We start from the raw sequence: 26,690 nt of genomic DNA on the forward strand, positions 1-26,690 counted from the left end.
TTCCTCTCCTGCCTCCGGGCTGGGCTAGCCTGCTGTACGTGTCACAACAATGAGAACCACCAGGAAACATTCTCTCCTCGTGACATTATTGAGAGTGGAGAGATTAGAACAGATTATTTTCTGGATAGTACTTATAACAATGTCATCTGAAGCATGACCAATTTGTACACCGTATTTCCCTGGACAAATTTACCCCTCCTGAAAAAAAAGCCTTCGTGCTCATTCTCTTAGACAATTTGGCATCGCCACTGTTTGCTTTCATAAGCTTTGTGGACACAGATGGACTTTAAAACTGACGAAAACCAAAACCAAAGCAATTTTCCCATGGGAAAGGAGAAAGCATGTGCGGCACCTTAAACTCGCACACCAACCAGGTACATAATTAATTTTGAGGCTGATCTTTTGAATGTCTGCTGTCAAAAAAGCCAGTAGAGAACTTTATAACTCAGAGCCTGGTGTTGGGGGTGTCACTGCCAACAGAGACATCAATCCTGGGGTGCGTGGGGTGGGTGGTCTATCCCTCAAGGTACAATGATGGTCCCCACCTGACCACGGTTGTGACTTTTTGTGTAAACCAGTGGCTCTCAAAGTGGGTGGTAATAGTCCCTGGCAGGGTGGGATTCCCTAGGGAGGTGCAACAGAACCTGAAGTGCTCTCCTGGATCATGCCCTGCAGAGGGATCTTCCCCTTTACATTCTCCTTACGGTTCTTTGCGCATTGCAAAGGTATTTGCCAACTCCTCCTCTTCCCATTGTTTCCATGTTTAGTCTGGGTGGGGCTCTTGGTGGGATGGGGCATTATAAAGCCACCAGGCTGGCGGCTGGAGGGCACCCCATCCGACCCGGCCATGAAGTCTGGCGGCCTCGTCTTCCTCCTTGTGGGGCTCCTTGCTTTCTGTGCCATGATGCCTCCTGCCTCCGGCAATTGTACGTGACGCCTTTTGGATCCTGACTCAAAGACGGACCCTTTTCTGCCTGGGCAAAGCTCTCTGGACAGGTCTATTCTTCTAGCGCTGGTGCTACTTCGTGGGTAGCTCTGAGTGGGACCCCCTTTGCCCCTCACCCCCAAGACCCTTCAGAGGAACACAGATATTTCTGTGCCACAGAAGGTTGTCAAGTGGTCTGCCTGGGAATGTTTTAGGGTGGTGGGTCCCAATTAGCTAATTACTGAGGACCCTCTATTTTTCAAAAGCCAGGCCATGGGTTGGACCCCCAATTTTGAGAATTTTGATAACTCTATGGTAGTTACCTCTGCAAAGCATTTTTTAAAAATGGGGGGTAGCCTCTAATAAGCAAAGGTATACTTAAAAAAAACAGACTAGGGCTAAGAAATATCTGGTTTTTAACAGCATGATATATCAGCTAAGGGACGCGGGTGGTGCTGTGGGTTAAACCACAGAGCCTAGGGCTTGCCGATCAGAAGGTCAGTGGTTTGAATCCCCGAGACGGGGTGAGCTCCCGTTGCTCGGTCCCTGCGCCTGCCAACCTAGCAGTTCGAAAGCACGTCAAAGTGCAAGTAGATAAATAGGTATCCCTCTGGCTGGAAGGTAAACGGTGTTTCTGTGCGCTGCTCTGGTTTGCCAGAAGCGGCTTGGTCATGCTGGGTGCATGACCCGGAAGCTGTACGCCGGCTCCCTCGGCCAGTAAAGCGAGATGAGCGCCGCAACCCCAGAGTCAGCCACGACTGGACTTAATGGTCAGGGGTCCCTTTATCTTTATATCAGCAGCTAACCATCACGATATATCAAAATGTCTGAAATTGGAGATTAGGTGTGAGGATGAGGGAAGGAGCAGCCACGGAGATGGGGTGGGTGGGGGGAGGAGAGGAAGCGGAGTCACCCCCCACTGCATAGTTTGAGTGAGGGGAGATGGGGATGGGGGGGGGGTGCGTCAAGCACCGTCAGTTGGGCAGCCAGCAGTGGCAGCCAGTGAAGAGGCACATCCACTGTGGCTGCTACTGCTTTTCTTCTGACTGAGAAAAGCTGCTCCGTCTCAGTGCCAGGGGAAGGTAGTGCCAGGGTCCCTTGAAGGGAAGGCGATCAGCTCCCTTGTTCTCTCTCAGCGTGAAAGAAGACTCCTCAGGTCAGCAGTGTTTTCAGCTGAGATCATTGTGAGATATCAGCGATGCCTTGAAATTGGCTGCCCTGCTCTCCCTCATGCGAGGAGAGACGAGGAGAGATATGTTGCTGTGTATTGCCGGGTCAAAATCGCTATCGCGGTGTGATTTCAAAACTGATTTGGGCCAATATATTGAAAAATCACAGACTTCTAAAACAGACCATAAAATTTGTGGTATTGCCATGGAAAAATGACAACCAGGCAGAGGGCCTTCTCGGTAGTGGTGCCCGCCCTGTGGGGTGCCCTCCTGACAGATATCAAGGAAATAAACAACTATGTGACATTTAGAAGACAACTGAAGGCAGCCCTGTTTAGGGAAGCTTTTAATGTTTGATGCATTACTGTATTTTAAGATTTTGTTGGAAGCCGCCTAGAGTGGCGGGGGGGGGGGCAGCCAGATGGGTGGGGTATATACAAATAAAAAAACAAACAAACAAATAAAATTTACTGTGGGGGGAGGCAAGGGATGGGGGACGCCCACTCCCAGGGTGTGTTCAGTGGACCCCCAGGGGTCCCTGGACCCCCTAATTTCGACCCCCTAATTTGTTTTAGGGGGCTCCAAAGCGAATCCTTCGCTTCTCTTGTTTGGGTTGCCATCTTCTGCAGCAAACCTGAGAGCTCAGTTTGGATAGGAGGAAGGAAGAGAAGTGGGCTGATAGCTGGGGAGGGAGGGGGAGATGATGGAGACACCTCCCTAACACACACACACAACTGAAGCTGGTCCTAATAGCTTCAGCCCAAGAGCGGAGCAGGCTGAGAAAGGAAATACTAGCCACATATCCCATAAATGAAAGAACATGGAGGGACGTGAAGGGAAGAGGGTGGCAGCTGTGGGGGAAGTTGGCCAGCCCCGGCGAACACTGATCCAGCTTCAACGCAGATGTCCATCTCTCTGCTGGGATGGAGACAGGCAAAAACTAGGACCCTCTTCACCCAAGCTGTGCTCATCCTAGAAAGGCAAGCATTATTTGGGTTAGGGATATGCAAGAAGAGGCACAGCTCTGTTCTGCCCCAAAGTTGCCTTATTTTCAAAAGATGTCTCTAAGCAAGGTTGTTGGTCTGTGTCACAGGGCCTTGGAGGTCAAGGGCTGGAATCTGCCCTTTCAACTTGAGAAGAGTGAAGAAACCTTGCCAGCAGAAATGTACACTTGATCTTCACTGTCCTAGCCCCAAGAAATGCTGTCCAAACATGTGCTCCATGGTCTGCGTATATCCAAGTAAGATGCCGATCCCTTTGTGGAAGGAGGCAGCACTATTACGTGGATGATTTGTTCTTGTTTATTGGGTTATAATTTGAAACTGCAATATTAAAGCCAGTTAAAACAAATCAGTTTTATAGAATTACAAATTATTTAATTTTACTATCTGTTTTTAGGCACCAGGCGAAAATCTTCCTCCTCAACCAGGCCTTTGGCTGATTAATATTCCACAGCCTTTTAAATGTCTCCATGGAAAGGGGTGGGGTATTGCTTTGCAGTTTTGTTTTTCATTATTTACTTCTTTTTATTCTGTATTTTGTTCGGCAAACCACACTGAGTTTTTATGATGAAGGGTGGTATATAAATCTAATAAATAAATGATAGAATCAATTGCAAACAAGCAAGCAAGCAAATGTTCCTGGCTTTTACTGTATGACTATTTTTAATTACATTTTGAGAGGCCTGCTTGTATCTGAAGAGAGGTATGCAAATGTTTGCAATGGATAACTACAATTATTATCTCAAAAGATCCAAGATGCCAAAGCGTTTAGTTCTATGGAAATTCCTGAAACTTGTCGCCTGAATTTTGCTCCATTATGTGTGATAAGCAGATAATAGGATGGGAAATGCATAAAATGTTTGTCTGAGGGAAAGTGATGGTAAGTATTGTCAAAGACAAAATAATTAGGCACAAGTCTCAAGACTTCTCTCTTCTCTCATCAGGGCCATGACAGTGACACCAAGTCTGAAATCCCAGCAGCTTCTGCAGTCTTGGTTTTGGAGATTTGAACTCAGGACCCAGCGTGCAAAGGGAACGATTGTTCCAGCTCCCTCCTGACCCTGGTGGGCTCATCACAGCCCCCTCCCCTCCCTGCAATAAAATGACCCACATCACTGCACTCCAGAGTGTCTTGTTCTTGAGTCGCGTTTGCTTTTATCATCTGAAAATTGTTTTGGGAAGAAGGGAGAAAGAGCATGTTGCTGCCACAATAATGGCGTGTCAGTGTTGACTTTGTTCTGCTTTATTTTGTTCTGCCAGCGATGATTTAGCTGTGATTCCTGCATTGGACTAGATGAATAGCAAGAAAGGAGATTCCAACTAAGCATCAGGAAGAACTTTCTAGCAGTAAGAGCTGTTTGAAAGAGGAAGGGGCTCCCTTGGAAGCTGGTGGGTTTTGAAGCAGAGGTTGGGTGGCCATCTGCCAGGGATACTTCAGCTGAGATTCCTGCATTGCAGGGGGTTGGACTAGATGACATTCAGGGTCCCTTCTAACTCTACAATTCTATGATTCTGCAATATTGTTTAATCAGGGAAAAAATGCATCCTGCTGCTGTCGGATTTGAGGCATCCACACAGAGAGAAAATTCTGAAGCCTCTGGCCTTTTTTGTAATTATTATTTTTCTGGAAAAGATATCACCAGTGGAAGCCCAGGAAGGCTTCTTTCTGCTTCCCAACGAGGAATAATGTCATGGGAGTTCAGCAAGCAGAGCGCAGTCAGAAAAAGAGAGCCCTCTCCCTGCCAAACACCCACCCACCAACTCAGACACATTTCTAGGATTCAGGTGCAAATATCCAGGTTTATTTATTGCAAATAGCAAAGGGGAACTTGAGTGAAATGGGCTCCAGGAGGAGGAAGAAGGAGCAGGGAGACAGCTGGCTCCAGGAGGAGGTCTTCAGTTCCCAGGGGCCAGCTCAGAGACCCCTGTGGAGAAGTCAGGACTGGCTGCTGTCCTCGGTGCTGGACTTCTTTCAGGGCTCTGCTGAGGATAGAAAACAGAGTCAGACAAGAGGAGGAGGAGGAGGAGGAGGAAGAACCCAAAGATAGGCTGAAGTTCCACTCTCAAGGACCCTCTTCAGAGCTGTAGCTCAGCGGCAGAACTCTGCCTTGCAGGCAGAAGGGCCCAAGTTCCCTGGCCTCTCTGGGTAGGAGTGGGAAAGGAGACTTGCTGGAAATCCTGGGGTGCTTCTGCCAGCCAGTATAGGCATCAGCTGAGCTTGATGACCCTATGGTGCAACACAGTAAAAGGCATCTCCTTGACTTCTTCCTTCTTCCTTATAATTCTTTATCTGTATAGTATTCCTTGATTCATGTCCCCAATGCCTTGTGCAAAGCCTTCTCCCTTGCTTTAATGAGGCAAGGAAGACAAGCACCCCAGAGGGAGCCTCCACTGCTTTTTTGGGGTGATGACAGGCATCCATGCTGACACATTATCAGTAAGGCCAGTGTCGCATGCGCAAGAGTGCAGCCTGAGCACAAAGTGGTAAGAACCAGTTTAGGAGGAACTTAATAATGACAATTAAAGTGAAGACCGACTCCATATAAGATACAATGGGGGTTCTGCTGGTGAAAATGGGTTGAGTAAAGTTGCATTTCGAGGACTGTGGTTGGATGAAGCAATGGTGGGGCAGTGGGGTGGGGCAGTGGGGGTGTCATAAATTGTTGACCAGAGGATGAACAGCTAAGATGGTGTATATTTTTCCTATACAGAGGGAGTCATAATGGAAAGCTCTTGTTGACCGGCGGGGAGTTTGGTGTGACCCTCAGTACTGGAACTCCCAAGGGAAATTTCTCTGACAACTGCCTCCAGGGTAACCCAAGGATGATTTGGATTAACTCACCTTAGACGGGGTAGAAGCAGTCTTTCTTGCACCCATATCTGCAGCACTTCTTGGGCCAGGGGCATTCATAGTCATTCATACACCCTAGTTCACAGGTTGTCACAGTACCTTGAGGTGGTATAGGACATCTTCCAGACCTCTCTGCAACACAAAAGAACCCCAAGGCTCTCAGACCCTCCCCAAATGGTGGGCTGCAGCTCAAGCATATTCCCGCAGCCAGAGAACCAAAATGTCCTTTGGAGGGTGGGGTGAGAATGTTTGGTGTGGAGACCTTTTATTCTAGTCCAGCATTCTGTTCTTACAGTGGCCAAACAGTTGCCAATGGGGAAGAAGCAAGGATAATTCAAGCACGAGAGCAACTCTCCTCTTCTGCAGTTTCCAGCTACTGGTATTCATAAGCACTGCTGCCTCTGACTGTGAAGGCAGAGTAGAGCCATCCTGGGTAGGAGCCCTCAATATAACCTGTTCCTTGGATTTTTCTTATCCTCTTTTAAAGCCATCCAGGGTGGCCCTCACTGCCTCCTGTATAAGACGTGTTTTTTTTAATTATAAAAGAATGTTAAGAATTGGGGGTCATCTTATACACAGATAGTGCAGAGGGGGGATGAGCGATTGGTTGCAGCCACAAGCAGGAGATTGCCAGAGGCGATTGGGTGGCTGATGGGTAGCTGTGGCAAGGCCTGCTGGTGATTGGCTGCTGCTGTGGTGATTGGGCGGGTGATTGGTGGCTGCTGGCGGCAAGTGGGCAGATGGTTGTGGATTCAGCGACGCTGACGCATCTTATACACAGGAGGGAGATTGCCCAGAGTTGTTGAGCTTTTTTCGGGGGGGGGGTGCCATAAATCGCTCACCCGCCTGACTGACGCTGCCAATTGCCACAGCAGCAGCCAATCAACCAATCGGGTTCTCGCTGACTTCTCGCAGGATGGCACTGTTTGCCTCCATGGTTGGAGACAGCGATGCTTCTGAATGCCAGCTGGTGGAAAAAAACACGTCTTATACACAGAAAAGTATGGTAGTTTAACAGGAGTCAGTGAGGGCCACCACCCTGGATAGCTCGCCTCCTCCACGAATCTTCAGAGTTGAGAGATCCTGCAATTCTTCATAAGTCACAATGGCCTTGATTCACGAAGAAGAAGCGCTTCCTATCCCACCCCACCCTCCGCAGAATAAATGGTCTCACCTCTGACAGGATCAGCACAATCTCGTGGGCAACTCCCGCAGCACTTCTGAGCTCCAGGGCATGACCAGTCATTCTTACACCAAACCACGCAGGGTCCGACCATACCTGGCTGAGCCCCAGGACATTGCCCAGGCTTCTCTGCAACAGAGCAGAATTCCAAGGTTGAGAAATGTCTTTGGCCAGAGAGGCTGTCTCCATAGCTGTCAACTTTTCCCTTTTCTTGCGAGGAATCCTATTCGGAATAAGGGAATTTCCCTTTTAAAAAAGGGAAACGTTGACAGCTATGGCTCTTTCTCTTCATGTGGGATGGGGCTTCTTTGCATCCAGTAGCCAGAGGAGCCCAGGATTCCTAAGGTGGGCTCTGTTCTGCTCAGGGGTCTGATGTGTCACACAAAACTTTGTTGCTGTTGTTGTTGAGTCATTTAGTCGTGTCCGACTCTTCGTGACCCCCTGGACCAGAGCACGACAGGCACTCCTGTCTTCCACTGCCTCCCACAGTTTGGTCAAACTCATGCTGGTAGCTTCAAGGACACTGTCCAACCACACACAAAACTAGACTTCCCAATAGCTCCCCACCCCTGCTGTAGGGTGGTCCCTGCACTCTCAGCAGCTCAGGAGCAGAACAAGTCCTGCCTTTTGGAGCAGCAGGAAACAAGATTGCTCCATCTTCCATGTGGTGGCCCTTCAAGCATTTCAAGATAGCTCTCCTACCTCCTCTCAGTCGTCTCTTCTCCAGGCTAAGCAGACCCAATTTCCTCTACCATTCCTCATAACATTTTGTTTTCAGACCCTTTACCTCTTAGTCCTCCCTCCCCTGCAAGAGCACTTTACTCTAGTGTAATGACATTGGGCTCTCAGGGGTGCCCTCCTTGGCTGACCAGCTGCCTCAGCCTGTAACATTTGCCTCCAACCCCCTTGAGGGCTAAGGATTCCCTCAGACTCGCCGCCCAGCAGCACCCCTACCTAAGGCAGGACCTCCTCTGCCTCAAGTAAGTCAGGAACACACGCCAAGGCTATCTCCCGTGGGAGGCCTAGTGAAGTGTCTCCATGGACACCAAATCTGTGGTGTAACTAGGAGAAGGGCTCTGCCTGATCTCCCTGGGGCTCCTGTCTCACGAGGTATGAGGCACCGGGGCCAGGTCAAGTCTCATTAGGACTCCTGCACTGGATGCTCTCAGGTAGGAGGAATGCAGGTGTGTGGATGAAGGGGGAGCAGAAGAACAGCTGCCTTGAAGAAACCCACCTTTGTTCACTGGGCACTTTTTGCACTTGCCCCAGCAGGTCTTTCACTTGCCACACCCTGGTAGGGGTGTCAGATTACCTCCACAGGTGCCAGGTGCACAACATGCACATGTCCTGGTGGCTGAGTTGAAGAAGCACAGCTGCATTATTGTTTTGCAGGGGGTGGTCCCCTTGGGGAGCCTGCCTACTTGACCTCAAGCAGAGATCTGCAAAACCATCCTTTGCTGTGGTCACTGGCTTTCTTCCAAGGGACTTTGCAGCTTTGGGCAGAACAGACTTTGAATCCCTGCAGATATCTGCTCTGTGTGCCACTGCAACAGTAATGGAATGGACAACTCTGTGTTTGTCAGTTGCTTTACCTAGATCTATCTGTTTTAGAGGTGGGTGTCAGCTCAATCCAGAGGGCAAGGAGCCCCACAAGAAGCACCAAACCACCAGACATCATGGTGGGGCAGACAAAGTGGGGAGTCCACCTCCCAGCCTGGCTTCTCTCTCTTTATATCTCCCAAAAGCATCAGGGGGATTACAGAACCTGAAGGAGTATACCTGAAGGAGCGTCTCCACCCCCATTGTTCTGCCTGGACACTGAGGTCCAGCGCCGAGGGCCTTCTGGCAGCTCCCTCACTGTGAGAAGCCAAGTTACAGGGAACCAGGCAGAGGGCCTTCTCGGTAGTGGCAGCCACCCTGTGGAATGCCCTCCCATCAGATGTCAAAAAGATAAACAACTACCTGACATTTAGAAGACATCTGAAGGCAGCCCTGTTCAGGGACGTTTTTAATGTGTGACATTTTGATGTATTTTTAATCTTTGTTGGAAGCTGCCCAGAGTGGCTGGGGAAACCCAGCCAGATGGGTGGGGTACAAATAATAAATTATTATTATTACAGAACCACAACACGCCCAGGAAGGTGGTGAGCAGGACAGAGTGGAACTTCTTTTCTCCCTCACCAGGTTTTGCAACAAACTGTCCCAACAGCTGAAAAGCTGTGGGCAGCCTTTCCACAGCTGTGCCAGAGTGAGGAGGGTGGTTTGAAAGAGGGGGATTTTGGGCTGATATTCTGCAAGCCAGGATGCCCTTCCATGCTATTCCCCGTTGCACTGACAGCAGAGAGGGAGGCAAGGGGATTTCTGCGTTGCAGTGGCTTGGACTGGATGACCCTCGAGGTCCCTTCTGCCTCTACAATTCTGTGGTTCTGTGGTGGAGCTCCAGTGGAAGAGGTTCTTCTGGCCTCCCCAAGTCCCCTGAAGGGCTCAGCCTGGGTCCCTGAAGGCTGCCAGGACCATGGCAAAATTCAGGGGCAAACTGAAGGTGTTCCTCCGCCCCAAAGGAGTGGGTGGTAGGAGCTTAGGGGTGCCAGCCAAGGATCAGCTAGCTGCTCATCACTGCTATAATATTTTAAAAGCCCCAAGCAGTGTAAATGAGCATAAATAGCACAAAAATGCATCATAAAAACACGTGGAAAGAGAACAATACAGCTTCGCTGCTAAAAAGTGACCAGTAATATTTATATTTGACCAACAACTAATTTGAAATGGTTTGGCAGAACATAAAGTTCTTTTTGTAAATGATGAAAACATAAAATAATTGACCCACCATTTTTTCCTCAAAGGGTGTGGGTGTTCCCTCTTGACCCAAGCAGGAGGGTCTGTAGTGGAGGCAGAGCTATAGAAGGGGAGATGGAGAGATGTTGGAGATGAGGACTCTTTCAGCTACCCATAGGCAGTTTGCTAATCTATGGCTGACCTAGAGAGTGTTTCTTCTGGGGGCTTAGCAATATGGAGGGGATGGAGAAAAAGGAATTCAATGGGTCACTCACCTGGACGTTTCTGACCAAAGACAGGTGCCAGCTCACCCCAGAAGGCTAGGAGCACGACAAGGTAGAGGTTGATGGAGTTCATGGCGAAGCAGGTGTGAGTCCCTAGCCTGCACCCAGGAGGCTTTATAGCACATCCAGAAAGAACTGACTGGACAGTTCTTGAGCTCCACCCAGATGAAACAAAAAGCAAAAATTGGCAGGGAAAGGCTGGAGGTCCTGGGTGCCTGGAAGTGAAGCATTTCCAAGCCAACAACACCTTAGTAGGCAGAAGAGGAACTGGCTGAGTCTAGGCAGGGGTGTGCCTTTCTCATGATCAAAATGCCAACAATTGCAGAGGTGAGGAGCTGCCTTCAGGCACTTCCAAGCACCAGGAGAAGTGCAGCTGAAACCCAGAGGCTCAATGTCAGCACTGAGTTTGGGTGGCCTCAAAAATTCTCTTGCGTATTCTCTTAAATTCTCTTCATATATCAATTTATTTGAGATACAACATTCAAAGAAAATGCCATATTAAGTGCTTGGTTGGCAGTTGCAGTTTTATTTAATCTGAATTCTCCTTCCTCACTTGTTCCTGTGCTGCACATGGCAGTATAACCCTCTGCGATGCAGTAATAATGCACACTCAGGGGGTGAAGCAGCACAAAACGCAGGCTGAGAATGTGGGGTCCAGTGTGCAACCCCATGAAAATGCACCTGGACAAGTCACTTTTCAGCCTTCCATGGCACACTTGCAGTCCCCTAGCCTGAACAGCGTAAAAAGCAGAGACATCACCTTGCCAACAAAGGTCCGTATAGTTCAAGCTATGGTTTTCCCAGTAGTGATGTATGGAAGTGAGAGCTGGACCATAAAGATCGCCGAAGAATTGATGCTTTTGAATTATGGAGCTGGAGGAGACTCTTGAGAGTCCCATGGACTGCAAGAAGATCAAACCTCTCCATTCTGAAGGAAATCAGCCCTAAGTGCTCACTGGAAGGACAGATCCTGAAGCTGAGGCTCCAAGACTTTGGCCACCTCATGAGAAGAGAAGACTCCCTGGGAAAGACCCTGATGTTGGGAAAGATGGAGGGCACAAGGAGAAGGGGACAACAGAGGACGAGATGGTTGGACAGTGTTCTCGAAGCTGTCAGCATGAGTTTGACCAAACTGCAGGAGGCAGTGGAAGACAGGAGTGCCTGGCATGCTCTGGTCCAGGGGGTCACGAAGAGGCAGACATGACTAAATGACTAAACAGGAACAAGAGCCTGAAAATCTGGAAGGTGGTAGAGCTCAGAAGGGGGCCCCACTAGGACCCCCACTCATGTGGAAAATGGATCCATCCAGATAGCAGGGGCAGATTTAGGGCTGCATGAGTGGTACGCATGCACTGGGTGCTGAGCTGAGGGAGCGCTGTCTCAAAGCCTGGTAAGAGAGGTGCTGGACTTTTGGAAGGAGCCATGAGGCTCTGAGAGTCTTCTTGCTTCCTTCCCAAAACCTAGTTATCTCTTTCTCCCCTTGGGAAAGTGAGTGGGAAGGCTCTAGAACCCTCCCAGAGCACTCTTGTCTCCTTCCCAAATTGAGAAGGCTGGAAGGGCCCAGGGTATTTTGCTTCTCACAGGGCGCCATAGTACCCAAGTCACCCACTACATGTGGTCTTGCCCATGGAGGAAAGCAATGCATTTCTGAGGCAGAAATACCTTCAGAAAGGTCACAAAAAGTGCCTTAGCTGTTTCATAATAGTTGGTTGCAAAATCACGTTAGAGAGAGAAGGACGTCCTCTCTGCCCTCATCGGGTCTGCCAGCTTCCTTAAACCTCCTGCTTCAGAAATTCCCTGTTAAACCTGTTTTCTGAGATATAAAAGAGGCACTGCCCTGGCTAAAGCTAAATTTAAACTTCTGCTGCCTTGCAGCTATACTCATTCATGAGAAAGGCTTTGGAAGTAAACCCCAAGGAAAAACCCATACCTGCTGCCTTGTGGGAGCTCTTTGGGAGAATAAAAGACTTCGGAGTGAACCCTACACAAATCCAGAGTGGAGTCCCTAAGATGTTTGGATGGCACCTTGTATTCCTCCCTCCAGCAACTCCTGCAGCCAAGCTGGTGCCAAATGCCTTCTTTTGCTTTCCTTTGAGTTAAATCAGTGAGGCTGAGAGGAAGGTTTTGTTGTCTGGGAAGCCCAGGACCTCCATACTCACTGCCCAGGCATCTGTCCCAGGGAGGTAACCCAGCAAAAATGACATAGGAGACAGCAGTTGCAAGTTAGCAGTCTGCAGCCATAGCAGGAGCTGTGATTCTCTGGCAGTTTGGCTTCTTTCTCTGAGGCACACTCCACTGTCTCTCAAGACAGACAGATGCCAGCCATGCTGGGCAGTGGGCTCCTAAGCTTGTCCATTATGTGATCTAGTGGCCTTCTCCTCCTGGTGGGGCTCCTTGCTCTCTTGGCTCAGCTGCCACCTGCCTCCAGCCACCCTGCAGGCAAGCACTTTCTCCTTTGTTGGGGCAAAGAAATCTTAATTTCACATATATGCTAATGGGTTCTGCACTAGTGGTGATGGACTAAGGGTGAGACCTTGGGCTCATAGTAGAGAGCTTGATGAAAATGTTGAGTCATTGAGCTACCCACCATGACCCCAAGGTCAGTCCATGCCAGTTCAGCCCATTGAGCATGCATATACACAATTAAGATGTGTGCCAATATGCATCCCTTTTTTTAGATTGAATTGCATTTGACATTTTACTCCCTGTCCACTCAGTTTGCATATGTCCTTTTGGAACTCCTCAAAATCACAGCTTGTTTGAATGATCCTGAACAGTTTAGTGTCTTCAGCAAGCTTGGCCACCTCACTGCTCAACCCTAACTCTGGATTGTGTTTGAACCAGCTAAAAAGCACAGACAGGTCCCCATAATGACCCTTGGGGGTCTCCACTTTCTTCACTGTTCCAGAAGGCAAATGGATGGAGCTCCCTCCCTCCCCTGCCTGATAGTGAGAAAGAAACAAGCCAGAGTGGCGAGAGAGAGCTGAGAGGAGGCTGGCAGAAGCTGGGAGAAAGCAATGCTTGGATTCTGCTAAGATTCTAGGGACATTGGCCTGTTCCAGCAGATCTTCTTAGGTTCTTCAGCAGGCACATTTTATGTCAAAAACATGAGATGAGACCTGCTGGTTCAGGCCATTGGCCTGATAACCTGGGTATCATTACCTGGGTCCCAGGTGAATATCATGATCTGAGACCCACTGGGGTCAACACAGCAAGCAGGCATTTCCGATCATACATCACTCTTATACATTGCTTACACAACACTAATATTTCTGCTTTGAGTCAGTTTCTATGGACAATAGCTTACAGTCTGCTAGCAGCAGCTAGAAGGAAACTGAAGAGAGCTTGGGCCCATTAGGAATGCAGAGAAGCTGCCAAGTTCCTTCTGGCTAGTTGGAAGAGGAACTATGCGCTGGTAGAAAGGCAGAGTACAGTATCCCTAGGCTGTGATGCTGCTTACACAGAACATGTTTCAGATACTTGAGAGGTATAACTCAGGAGTACCATACCTGAGCGTTATGCCTGAGTGTTATACCATACCTGAGTTTTATAATTCAGAGGTGCCAAGGCTCTGCATCGATCACATCACGTACACAGCTGCCTTCAACCTGCTAAGTGCTGTGTCTGCAGAAAAGTGTGTTCTGGCAGGTGAATTGGACATATGGATTCATTTTAATACGGTTGGAGATTTGCACCAGTGACTGGAGACTTTGAGAGGTTAATATCTGAATTTGGAAATAGGATAACAACAGGTGAAGAAGGCAGAAAAAACAATGTGTGAGAAGATTACTCCGGACATCCAGAACATGGGAAGCTCCCCCCCCCCCATCTTTTTAATTTGGAATGTAATTTGGAATGTAATGCATTGTGATTTCATTAATTGTGGTGTTTTTAATTGAAAATTAATTAAAATTATTTACAAGAGAGAGAGAGAGAGAGCATGATAAATGTCAGTGGATAACTGTCCTGAAGCCAGGTGGAAGAACCTGACTCAAGCATGCCTTGATCACGTGATTTCCTAGCCAATGGTGATGCTGGAGATCATGTGTTGTGGGGTTTGTGCTACAGTTGTATAAAAGTTTTGGGCCTGGTACCCTTGGGTTCATCCAGACCGGGACTATGGGCTGCAGCCAGAATAAGCTCTCTTCTTACCTTTCCAACCACTGCCCCTTTGTTTTTACTGACCGGGAAGGACGATTTTGGACCTTTGCTCTGAGTCAACAGGCCCATCTAGTCCAGCATCCTGTTCTCAGAGGGGTCAAACAGTTGCCTGTGGGAAACCCACAAGGAGATCCCAAGCACAAGAGCAACTCTCCCCTCCTGCAGTTTCCACCAGCTCGTATTCAGAAGTTTTGCTGCCTCTAACTGTGGAGGCAGAGCTGAATCATTGTGAGCTCTCTTCTCCATCTAGGATGGTGGCCATCACTGCCCTCTTTGGGAGTTCCATCGCTTGACTATGTGCTGCATGTTCCATTGCTCATATGACTCACACCCCCTTGCATACTCACTCATTTTTGCCCCACTTATGGAGCACGAAAACAGCACGGAAAGGAGAGGTTGGGAAATGCTGGTGAGCCTGCCAGAAACCAAGTTTAGTAACTCAAGAACCCGTTGGAGTTCATAGTCTATGTGCAGCTTGGGCAAGCGAGCAATTAGTGTTTTGACTACAGGCTAGGGAGACAGAGCACGGGAGAAATTCTCCTGGAGATAAGAGGACCTAGTAACAGGGTGATTGGCTGAGGTCTCTCACATAGGCAGCATGACCTATGACATTGTTTGGCTAGTTAGGAGTATTCTGGTGTGCTTGGAGAGTGATGAAGTTCATGTCTGTATATAGTAACTTGTATATAACTTGTGAGTTTACTGCCGTGTATAATAAACTACAAAATCAAGTTACTAGTCGTCAGCTTTGTTCCTGATCATTGCCCTGACTAAGCAGTCTTGATCGTTGCCTAGGAAAAGCTGCACTACTCTGCTAAGTTGTGCATCATCAAAGAAGTTCACAAAGAAGTTTTGCACAGTAGGATGCAAAAGGACTTCAGAAAGTGCTCACAGGCTTCGGAGTTTTAACAGAACCTGCCTCAGGAGGACAGGGGTGGTGGAGGAAGGTGTAGCCAATATGCACCACAGTTCCAGATGCAGAAGAAGCAGAAGGGTCCAGGGGTTCAGGGACACACCTCTTTCCATGTGCTGGAGGAGAACAAGATTCATGGCAGGAACAAGCATCCTCCAGCCACTTCCAAGAAGCGAGGAAGAAGCCAAGGGCTTTGATACCATTGGGTTTAAAAACACACTCCGATGCATGTCTGCCCTTAAGTAGGCCCATGGACTTTATTGAGACTTGCTCCCAAGCAGGATCGCAGCTTAAATAGCCCCTGTTAAATGCCACCTAAACCTCCAAGTGCTGAGAGGCTCCAGGGGTTCCAACCAGCTTTGGTTTCCTTGAAATGGGCAGTGGAGAAACGTGGTGTCAAGCACTTCTCTGTGTTTCCAGCCTCCAGCCTGCTTCCAGTTTGGCTCACATAACTATTTCTGGCTCTTGTTCTTCTATCTAGCAGGTAGCTGAAGCCGGTGAAGGAAAAGCCCACCCATTGACCTGGAGGTAGTTCTTGTAGCCTGGCTCATTATTTTGGGATGCTGATGAGGACACTTAGGTGGCCAGCTAAAGTCATCATCTTAGGAAGAAACTTGTATGACCAGATCAGCAACCTCCTCTATGAGATTCTATTTCAAGGGAGGGGGGCCTGGAGGAGAGGCTTTTGCACCTCCAAAATCATCAGGGTCACTTAATAGGGCAGGAGGGACAGGAGTTAAGAGGGCACATGGTCGGATGTCAAGTGTCTTTGAGACAGTTTCTTTTTGGGTAAAGGGAACAATGAATGAAATAAATGAAAATAACAAGTAATGCTCTAACTTTGCCCCCCACCCATTGGGCTGGATGACTAAAGGAACAGAAGCAGCTGCCATTGGGTATATCCATCACAATATTATTTCCCAGTGATAATTTCAGGAAGTTGGACTAGATGACGCTTTGGATCCCTTCCAGTGTGGTGTAGTGGTTAAGAGCCAGTGTGGTGTAGTGGTTAAGAGCGGTAGTCACGTAATCTGGGAAACCGGGTTCGTGTCTCCGCTCCTCCACATGCAGCTGCTGGGTGACCTTGGGCCAGTCACACTTCAGTGAAGTCTCTCAGCCCCACTCACCTCACAGAGTGTTTGTTGTGGGGGAGGAAGGGAAAGGAGAATGTTAGCCGCTTTGAGACTCCTGAAGGGGAGTGAAAGGCGGGATATCAAATCCAAACTCTTCTTCTTCTTCTTCTTCTTCTTCCAACTCTGCAAGTCTATGATTCTGTGAAATGAATGTGTCTTGTTCTTACATGGAGGAGGAAGGGCATAGGTGGGAAGAGCATTCTTCTGAGAAAAGCCACCTGCCAGGAACCTCCACTTCCCAGCTGGCAAGACCCATTTCGGGGAACGGCTCCCCAGGCAGAACAAGACAGGCAGGCCTGGGATCTGCTGACTGGTGGCATGAAGTCTGCTTCCACCAAATCCTTCCGCCACCCCGTCTGGCCTGCTCAGCTTTCCAGGACTCCCAGGGGGAGGCAACAAAAGGCTGGGATGACAGGCCACTGGATCTCTCCCCATTCCCAAATGATTCTCCAAGGCAGTGCTGGGGGCTGTGTCAGGCCAAGTCTTGAAGAAACACTGACAGCTCCAAGGCAGCAGCTTCCTCCAGTGAGCCAAACTGAGCCTTCCGAAGTCTCTGCCCCCTGGCAACTTCTCCCAAGTTTTGCCCCCTAATAAAGGGCTAAGCCTCTCACCTGGACCCTCCATGACATCCCACCTGCTGCACCCCCTGTGCTGTAGGACCAGTGAGGGACTGTGGGAAGCACTTGGTTCCTAAGGGGAAGGGGAAGACACCCATCCTGGCTGTGGCTTTGCCATGAGAAGTTGCTCCCTGGGATCCTGTCTGTCAGGATCTGGCCCTAGGATCTCCCAGCCTGCAGAGACAAGCTCAGAGCCCTGTGTCTCGTTGAACTCCGTAGCAGGAGCCTCTGGAGACCCTGACCCAGATTCTGGGTCCTCACTGGGCTCTGGAACTCCTCTGCAGGGAGTTCTCTGGTGGGCCATCACTCAGCAGAATCACTTTTCCTTGCCACCAGCAGATTGGGGAAGGAGAATAATTCCGCTGACTTAGTACTGGGTTTGGGAGTGCAGAGCTCTCTTGTGAACCTGAACCCAGTGCTAAGCAGGATCACTCCCCCTTCGCATCAGCTGATGGGATGGAGTGCAATTCTGCTTGGTGCTGTTCTCCACTTGGCAGTGTGTCAATGGTTCTGGACAATGGTTGCCGGGTGATTTGGGAGCTCTCCAAAGTGGGCTCTGTGATGGCCCCACCCTATTTCTCAATGTCGCCCATACGTGTATCACATCACGTCCTGGACAGGTGGGTATGGCTTGCCCCAAATGGCATTGAAGACCAAACGTGGAAGGCTGGTGGGGCAAGATTGGCAGCTGGGCTGAAGGTTCCTCAACCCTCCCCCATTGGGACAACAAAGTTGGGCACAACGCTGGAGAAGGAAGCAGGGAAAACACACACACACACACACACACACACACACACACACACACAGTCTAGCATGCAGATGAGTCAATGCCTTTATTGTGCAAAAGAAAAAGAGGATGCCGGATGGAGCAAACTTTGCTCAATGACCAGAAACCTGACAAGTTAGTAGAAAGCCAAGGTCTCAGATCGTGGTGCCTTGATGGTCACATTCGGAGAGGTCAGCAGCTCTTCAGATGATACAGGCTAAGCTCCGTTCCTTGTTTCTGGTCATCCGGTCCATCCAAGGTCTTCTGCGGCAGAGAAACTGAAGGGAAGAAGACCAAGAGGGTCACGATGGACAGCTGCAGCTTCCACACACAAGCTCAATACTGAAGTCCTTTTGGCCATTGCAAGAGCCCTTCACTGTGTGAGATGTAACATAAGCAGTCAAGTACAACATTTCCTGTTTGCCTAGAAGGGACATGCAGGAGAATGTTGGTCCAGCCAGGAGGACTTCCTGTCACACCTGGTCTGGAGCATCCATCCTCCCCCTGCATGTGACCAGGTAGATGGGCATGACCCTGAGAGACCCCATAAAAAGGCTGGTCATGCAGCCATCTTTCTCGAAGCCATTCTTTCTCTTCATGGTCTTATCTTGATATATTTTGCTGTCTACAGGCTCTCAGCCAGCAGCACATGGGGTCATCCTCACAAAGGATGTAAGCCACACTTTTTTCTGTAACCAGACGCTAAAGCCTTCCTTCAGGGAACTCACTGTGAACTGAATGTAAGTTAACTTCTTATCGTTCCTTTTGAAAGAAGACTGTTGTGTCTTTATTCTTTTTAAGAGGGATTAAAGGGGAATTTACCAGGATCAAACCCAATCTGGACAAGCCAAATTGGATTGCTTAAGTAAAGAGATTCAAACGAATCTATCAACTAGCTTTCTGCTATATACCAGTTACAGATAGGTAGCCGTGTTGGTCTGCCATAGTCAAAATAAAAAAAATTCCTTCCTGTAGCACCTTAAAGACCAACTAAGTTAGTTCTTGGTATAAGCTTTTGTGTGCATGCACACTTCTTCAGATATCAGCTTATACCAAGAACTAACTTAGTTGGTCTTTAAGGTGCTACAGGAAGGAATTTTTGCTATATACCAGGGAATGTATTCTGCTACTGACTCAGTAGCGTGATGATATTTTGTCAAGCTATCCTCTCCTACTATCCACAGCATTCCCACACACTGCTAGGGTTGCCACCCATCCTGTATAATAAAGGATCCTTCCATATTTTGATGTTAAATGTTACATCATGTATTGATTCAATAGGACACAGTTTGTCCTGTATTTTTGCTTCTCTCTCTCTCTGCCAAGTTAGGGATCCTTTCCAAAGGTATGTGTTTGACAGGGTATGTGAAAGGTCATGCATTTAAGTTGTGGGTAGCAAAGTATAGACAGATTTACAAATTCAAGTCTGTGTGCATGTTTGTGTGACCAATTCAGAAGGGCCGTCCGGTTAGGCTGCAGTAGATTGCAATGGATTGCTTTGAAATTATTATTATTATTATTATTATTATTATTATTATTATTATTATTTTATACCCCACCCATCTGGAGGAGCCAGAGGAGCAAGGCAGCTGCTTCAGTCTGTTGCCAGGCCTGTCTGGGTTGCCCAACTGCCACATCTCAGCAACCTTCTGTAGTTTGCAACACCACCTGCCTGTGGACAAACTGCAGTGTGGCAATATTTCATCATTTTATATGCAATGGTACCTCAGGTTACAGACGCTTCAGGTTATAGACTCTGCTAACCCAGAAATATTACCTCTGGTTAAGAACTTTGCTTCAGGATGAGAACAGAAATTGCGCGGTGGCGGCACAGCAGCAGTGGGAGGCCCCATTAGCTAAAGTGGTATCTCAGGTTAAGAACAGTTTCAGGTTAAGAACGGACCTCCGGAACGAATTAAGTTCTTAACCCGAGGTACCACTGTATTAGATAGATATTGGCAGTCATCCACAATGCAACTAAATACATACATTAAACAGAAGCATTAGTTCATTCAGTCCAGCAATTGAAGAAAGAAGGAAAGCCTAGCAGATACTTTGAGCTCTGAGGTTCCAAGATCTTCCACAAACTCCAGTCATTCTGGCTCCTGCATTAAAGAAAAACTCTGTCCCATTGCACCCCACCCTCCGCCAAATTCAAAACCATCTCACCTTAGACAGGATTACGGCAATCTCGTGGGCATCCACCGCAGCACTTCTGAATACCGGGGCAGGACCAGTCATCTCTACACTTTGCAATGCAGATTCCCACACCTCGATTCGGAGGGCATCGTCCAGGCTTCTCTGCAAAAGAGCAAAACCCTCAGTGACTCTTGGGCTCCCTTTCCAACCTGAAAGTTCTAGTCAACTGATGGTCTGGGCAGCAGACAAAGCCTGTCCATCATGTGTTGTGGTGGCCTTCTCCTCCTTGTGGGGCTCCTTGCCTCAACTGCCTCCTGCCTCCAGCCAGAATCCAGGTAAGCACTTCTGAGTATAGAGATTCTGCAATTCTTTGGTTCATGAAGAAGAAGAGCTTTCTATCCCACCCCTCCCTCCACAGAATAAATGGTCTCACCTCTGACAGGATTGGCACAAGCTCGTGGGCAACTCCCACAGCACTTCTTCGCTCCAGGGCATGACCAGTCATTCTTACACCAAACCACGCAGGGTCCAACCATACCTGGCTGACCCCCAGGACATTGCCCAGGCTTCCCTGCAACAGAGCAGAATTCCAAGGTTGAGAGATGTCTTTGGCCAGAGAGGCTCTCTCTCTTCATGTGGGATGGGGCTTCTTTGCATCCAGTATTCAGAGGAGCCCAGGATTCCTAAGGTGGCCTCTGTTCTGCTCAGGGGTCTGAGGTGTCACACAAAACTAGACTTCCCAGTGGCACCCCACCCCTGCTGTAGGGTGGTCCCTGCACTCTCAGCAGCTCAGGAGCAGAACAAGTCCTGTCTTTCGGAGCAGCAGGAAACAATTTTTTTCCATCTTCCATGTGGTGGCCCTTCAAGTATTGGAAGATAGCTCTCCTACCTCCTCTCAGTTGTCCCTTCTCCAGGCTAAGCAGACCCAACTCCCTCCACCATTCCTCATAACGTTTTGTTTCCAGACCCTTTACTTCTTGGTCCTCCCTCCACTGCAAGAGCCCCTTTTAAATTTTTATTTGGGGGGGGGGGACAAGTAATAATCATAAATAAACATTGTGCCTCCAACCCCCGAGACCATTCCATTGTAACTATCCAATTTCCCAAGATTTCTTGCAGTGGTTTGACCCCTTTTCCATTTTAACAGCACAAATTGTACAAGCACCCTCCATATCTCCTCAAAATAATTTCTCCTGCATATTCCCCGTCTTACCTTAATGGCCCATGCTAATTTATCATTAATAGCTATACAGTGGTATCTCGGGTGATGAACTTAATTCATTCTGGAGGTCTGTTCTTAACCTGAAACTGTTCTTAACCTGAAGCTCCACTTTAGCTAATGGGGCCTGCTGCTGCTGCGCCGCCACTGCACGATTTCTGTTCTCATCCTGAGGTAAAGTTCTTAACCCGAGGTACTATTTCTGGGTTAGTGGAGTCTGTAACCTGAAGTGTCTGTAACCCGAGGTACCACTGTATCCCACACCTCTTTATACCATTCTTCCATTTTATATTCTACTTGCTCCTTCCACTTCCTAGCTATAATAATTTGTGCAGCTGTCAATACATTTGTGAGCAAGTCCTTCACAGCCTTATAAATTCAAGGTTTCTTATCCCCATTACAAAATTTATTCATCATGCTTTGCAACCCTTTATCTCTGTCTCTGATATCTTAACTGGTAACTTTCTAAAAAACAAAATAGTCTAGAAAAAATTTTCATTTTAATAATTTCTATTCTTCAAAACCATGAAAGCTTAATTTTCTTATATTCCTCTAGCTTTTCCTCAATTTCTTTCTTTAATTTGTTAAAATTCACTTGTTCTAAATCAGGCATAGGCAAAGTCCGGCACTCCAGATGTTTGGGACTACAATTCCCATCATCCCTAGCTAACAGGGCCAGTGGTCAGGGGTGATGGGAATTGTAGTCCCAAACATCTAAAGGGCCGGAGTTTGCCTATGCCTGTTCTAAATATTTTAATTTCTTGTTATATTTATTCCCAAGTACCGGTACTTGATTACATTTCTTACTTTTACATCTATTTTTATTTCCTTCAAAAAATTTCGTGTTTCATCTTCTTCATAGTTGGTAAATATCATCATCTCTGATTTGGACCAATTGGCTTCTCCAAAGAAGTCCTGGCCTTCTTAGTCCAGTCACCCATTCTGCTGCTTCCTTGACAAAGAACATGCCTGGCAGTTTTACCAGGGACCAGGAAGTGAGTTTTCTGCAGTCCCTCTGGCTCCACTAACCCTGTCTAGGCTCCCACTTCACAACACATACCACCTGCCTTCACCCAATCTCTTACCTGGTGGCCTCTGACCAGAGGTGGGTGTCAGCTCAGTCCAGAGGGCAAGGAGACCCACAAGAAGCACCAAGCTACCAGACCTCATGGTGTGACAGGCTAAGAGGGCAGTCCATCGCCCAGCCTGGCTTCTCTCTCTTTATATCTTCCAGAAGCATCAGGGGATTGCAGAACCACAACACGCCCAGGAAGGTGGTGAGCAGGACAGAGCAGATCTTCTTTCCTCCCTCACCAGGTTTTGTAACAAACCGTCCCAACGGCTGAAAAGCTGTGGGCAGCCTTTCCACAGCGGTGCCAGAGTGAGGAGGGTGGTTTGAAACCACACCTGCCACCTCCCAAGGGAGAAGGGGATTTGGGGCTGCTATTCTGCAAGCCAGGATGCCCTTCCATGCTATTCCGAGTTGCACTGGCAGCAGAGAGGGAGGCAAAGTGATCCCTGCATTGCAGTGGCTTGGACTAGATGACCCTCAAGGTCCCTTCCGCCTCTACCATTCTGTGATTCTACAGTGGAGCTCCAGTGGGGGAAGTTCTTCTGCCCTCCCAAAGCCCCCTGAAGGGCTTAGTCTGGGTCCCTGAAGGCTGCCTGGACCATGGCAAAACTCAGGGGCAAACTGAAGATGCTTCTCCACCCCAAAGGAGTGGACGGCAGGAGCTTAGGGGTGCCAGCCAAGGGTTAGCAAGCTGCTCATAATATTTTAAAAGCCCCAAGCAGTGAAAATGAGCATAAATAGCACAAAAATGCATCATAAAAACATGTGGAAAGAGAACAATACAGCTTCGCTGCTAAAAAGTAACCAGTAATATTTATATTTGACCAATGGTTTGACAGAACATAAAGGTTCTTTTGTAAACAATGAAAACATAAAATAATTGACCCATTCCATTTTTATCCTCAAGGGGTGAGGGTGTTCCCTCTTGACCCAGACAAGAGGGTCTGTAGTGGAGGCAGAGCTATAGAAGGGGAGATGGAGATATGTTGGAGATGAAGACTCCCCAGGCAGACCAAAGCAGGCAGGCCTGGGATCTGCTGACTGGTGGAATGAAGTCTGCTCCCACCAAATCCTTCTGCCACCCCGTCTGGCCTGCTCAGCTTCCCAGGACTCCGAGGGAGAGGCAACATAAGGCTGGGATGACAGGCCACTGGATCTCTCCCCATTCCCAAATGATTCTCCAAAGCACTGCTGGGGGCTCCCTCAGGTCTTCTTTTTTGGCGATCACTTGTAGCCGAGTAAGATTGTCTTACATGAACACGGTTTTAACAATGAGTCCATAAGTGGTGTTGTTAGAAACACTGAGAGCTCCAAGGCAGCAGCTTCCTCCAGTGAGCCAAACTTGAGCCTTCCGAAGTCTCTGCCCCCTGGCAACTTCTCCCAAGCTCTGCCCCCTAATAAAGGGCTAAGCCTCTCACCTGGACCCTCCATGACATCCCACCTGCTGCACCCCCTGTGCTGTAGGACCAGTGAGGGACTGTGGGAAGCACTTGGTTCCCAAGGGGAAGGGGAAGACACCCATCCTGCTTTGCCATGAGAAGTTGCTCCCTAGGATCCTGTCTGTCAGGATCTGGCTCAGTGATCTCCCAGTCTGCAGAGACAAGCTCAGAGCCCTGTGCCTCGTTGAACTCCGTAGCAGGAGTCTCTGGAGACCCTGACTCAGATTCTGGATCCTTACTAGGCTCTGGAGCTCCTCTGTAAGGATTTCTCTGGTGGGCTGAAACTCAGCAGGGTCACTTTCCCTTGCCATCAGCTGATTGGGGAAGGAGGATAATTCTGCTTAGTACTGGGCTTGTGAACCTGAATCCAGTGCTAAGCAGGATCCCTCTCCCTTTGCATCAGCTGATGGGAAGGGAGTGCAATTCTGCGTAGTGCTGTTCTGCACTTGGCAGTGTGTCAATGGCTCCGGACAACAAACAGGCTGCTGGGCAATTTGGGAGCTGTCCAAAGTGGGCTCTGTGCAAGCCCCGCCCTATTTCTCAATGTCGCCCATACGTGTATCACATCAGGTGTTGGACAGGTGGGTATGGCTTGCCCCAAATGGCATTGAGGACCAAATGTGGAAGGCTGGTGGGGCAAGATTGGCAGGTGGGCTGAAGGTTCCTCAACCCTCCCCCATTGGGACAATAAAGTTGGGCACAACGCTGGAGAAGGAAGCAGGGAAAACACACACACACACACACACACACACACACACACACACACAGTCTAGCATGCAGATGAGTCAATGCCTTTATTGTGCAAAAGTGAAAAGAGGGTGCCGGATGGAGCAAACTTTGCTCAACCACCAGAAACCTGACAAGCTGGTAGAAAGCCAAGGTCTCAGATCGTGGTGCCTTGATGGTCACATTCAGAGAGGTCAGCAGGTCTTCAGATGATACAGTCTAAGCTCCACTCAATGTTTCTGGTCACCCGGTCCATCCAAGGTCTTCTGCGGCTGAGATGCTGATGGGAAGAAGACCAAAAGGGTCACGATGGACAGCTGCAGCTTCCACACAAAAGCTTGGTACTAAAGTCCTTTGGGCCATTGCAAGAACCCTTCACTGCTTGGGTTCCCACCCATCCTGTATAATAAAGGATCCTACCTAATTTCAATGTAAAATGTTACATCATGTATTGGTTCAATAGGATGAAGTTTGTCCTCTATTTCGGTTTTTCTGTCTCTGTCTCTCTGCCAAGTTAGGGATCCTCTCCAAAGGTATGTGTTTGAAAGGGTATGTGAAAGGTCATGCATTTAAGTTCTGGGTAGCAAAGCATAGACAGATTTACAGAGGAAAGGCTACCGGATATTTTGAGCTCTGAGACTCCAAAACCTTCCACAAACCCCAGTCATTCTGGTTCCTGCATTAAAGACAAAGTCTGTCCCACTGCACCCCACCCTCCCCAGCAAATTAAAAATCATCTCACCTTAAAACAGGATTACAGCAATCTCGTGGGCATCCACCGCAGCACTTCTGAACACCGGGGCAGGACCAGTCATCTCTACATCGTGCAATACAGATTCCCACACCTGGATTCGGAGGGCATCTCCCAGGCTTCTCTGCAAAAGAACAAAACTCTTGGTGAGTTTTCCCTTCCAACCTGACAGTTCTAGGGTTCTGTGGCTGAGAGATGCCTTTTGGCCAGAGAGACCCTCCCTTTGCAGTTGCAAAGGTGTTCTCTTGTGTCTGGAACTCAGATAATCCCAGCAATCCTCAAGTGGGCACTGTCATCTTCAGAGGTCTGCCTGGAACTCTCCAAAAAAAAGACATCCCAATGACACAACCACCCACTTCTCCTTTGCTATTGTCTTGAGATGGAGAAGAGAAGGCATTTGTCAATGCAGACAATGCTGGAAATCTTGCTACAAGTCGATGTTCATGCCGGGACTCCGCTAGGGGCGCCATGGAAGATGGCCGACAATACCATCTCTCCAGCTCACACGAGGTAATTAAGGGGCTGAGATGGGAGTAATCAGCCTCCCTTTTTCTTCCCAGTGGAAGGGAAGATGCAGTCTCATCCGTAGCTGCCCACAAACCACCCCCAAGTTTGTAAAGAAGGAGCGGGTGGGGGCACTGGATGGAAAGCCCTCGAGGGAGCTCGGATCTCCTGGACGCTGTCTCTGTGAGCACTTGAAGTTCCATTTCTTAAGATAAAAGATTGGATTTAAGATTTATGGACATGCTTCGAGCGAAGAACGGGTATTTATTCTGCTAATTAAGTCAGCCACTGAAATACTAAGAGTGATGGACTAGAAGAAAGATGAAGAATAACATCTAAGCTGGTATGTTGAAACGGAATGGAAAGGAGGGGGGGATAAAACTTTTTCTTTTCTTATTACGATACTACCTAACAACCACCCCCCCTAGAAAAACCGTCTATACTACTTATAGCAAGTGAGATCGGAAAATATAAACTGTGTGGAAATAATAATATTAACTAAAGCTTTTGTTTCTTGAAATATTTGGAAGAAGATAAAAGACTTTCCTGTGATGCACTATTTAATCGGGATCCGCCATTACGAGTCAGACTGTGTTGCAGAGATTGATAGTCATGGGGGGAGGCAAGCTCTTATTTTGTTATTATATCTGCATTCCAAGTTCGATTTTGCAAACCTCCCCTGGAAAGACTAATGTTTGGTGCAACCTGTCTGAGAAAATTAATGAGCAAACGCCTAGATTGTATTTCATCAGAACTGAGAAAAGATGGCGTCTGCCACTTGAGAAGGACTTTTGGATGGATTCAGCATAAATACCAGCGTGTGAGGACATACTGCAAATAAAAGACTTACCAGCTGCAAAAGGTAAAAAAAGTTCACACAGAAGTATATTATTGCTCACTTCAGCTCGCCTGTGGAAACAACTCAGAGGCTACGAAAGAAAGAAGGATGATAACAAGAAGATTTAAAGAAGGGACTATTGACACTCAAGGCAGTAGAAACCATGAGATGATTGGACCCCACTGAACTCGAAGCATGGGAACCCCCAACAAAAAATTTATAAT

The 26,690-nt window shown here is 48.2% G+C and overlaps 1 protein-coding gene and 3 long non-coding RNA genes across 5 annotated transcripts in view; 2 read left to right on the forward strand and 2 right to left on the reverse strand.

The window, feature by feature from the left end:
- LOC308480344 overlaps positions 1-16,498 on the forward strand; it is a 54,973-nt gene extending 38,475 nt beyond the window's left edge. Inside the window, exon 2 of the long non-coding RNA XR_013988062.1 lies at positions 16,279-16,498. This is a non-coding gene — a long non-coding RNA (uncharacterized lncRNA). The remainder of the gene's footprint in view (positions 1-16,278) is intronic.
- On the forward strand, positions 844-4,208 carry LOC308478630. Its single transcript, XR_013987203.1, has 3 exons — positions 844-926; positions 3,188-3,334; positions 4,040-4,208. It is a non-coding gene; the product is annotated as an uncharacterized lncRNA (long non-coding RNA).
- LOC308480226 (veswaprin-a-like) lies at positions 4,876-10,370 on the reverse strand. 2 transcript variants are annotated; one of them, XM_081011685.1, is made up of 4 exons: positions 10,180-10,370; positions 7,121-7,258; positions 5,938-6,078; positions 4,876-5,078 (listed from the first exon to the last, which is right to left on the reverse strand). In XM_081011685.1, exons 1-3 carry the CDS (start codon positions 10,259-10,261, stop codon positions 5,939-5,941), a joined length of 360 nt encoding a protein of 119 aa, XP_080867811.1. In that variant the 5' UTR covers positions 10,262-10,370; the 3' UTR covers positions 4,876-5,078; position 5,938. The 2 variants fall into 2 exon arrangements, with proteins under 2 accessions (XP_080867811.1, XP_080867810.1); XM_081011684.1 differs by having other exon boundaries at positions 4,876-5,075; positions 10,180-10,367.
- Positions 16,499-17,826: 1,328 nt separating the features above from the next.
- On the reverse strand, positions 17,827-25,250 carry LOC308480307. Its single transcript, XR_013988018.1, has 2 exons — positions 25,116-25,250; positions 17,827-18,056 (listed from the first exon to the last, which is right to left on the reverse strand). It is a non-coding gene; the product is annotated as an uncharacterized lncRNA (long non-coding RNA).
- Between the last annotated feature and the right edge of the window lie 1,440 nt (positions 25,251-26,690).

Source organism: Podarcis pityusensis, assembly GCF_964106645.2.
Source record: "Podarcis pityusensis genome assembly, chromosome: 6".
In the NCBI taxonomy this organism is placed as follows: domain Eukaryota; kingdom Metazoa; phylum Chordata; class Lepidosauria; order Squamata; family Lacertidae; genus Podarcis; species Podarcis pityusensis.

Excerpts from the sequence above, each read along its gene's own strand:
- LOC308480226 (XM_081011685.1), bottom strand. The coding sequence starts at position 10,261 with ATGAACTCCATCAACCTCTACCTTGTCGTGCTCCTAGCCTTCTGGGGT. Across the intron at positions 7,259-10,179 it reads CTTTGGTCAGAAACGTCCAG|AGAAGCCTGGGCAATGTCCT; the intron begins GTGAGTGACCCA and ends GCTCTGTTGCAG. Across the intron at positions 6,079-7,120 it reads TTGTGCTGATCCTGTCAGAG|AGAGGTCTGGAAGATGTCCT; the intron begins GTGAGACCATTT and ends TTTGTGTTGCAG.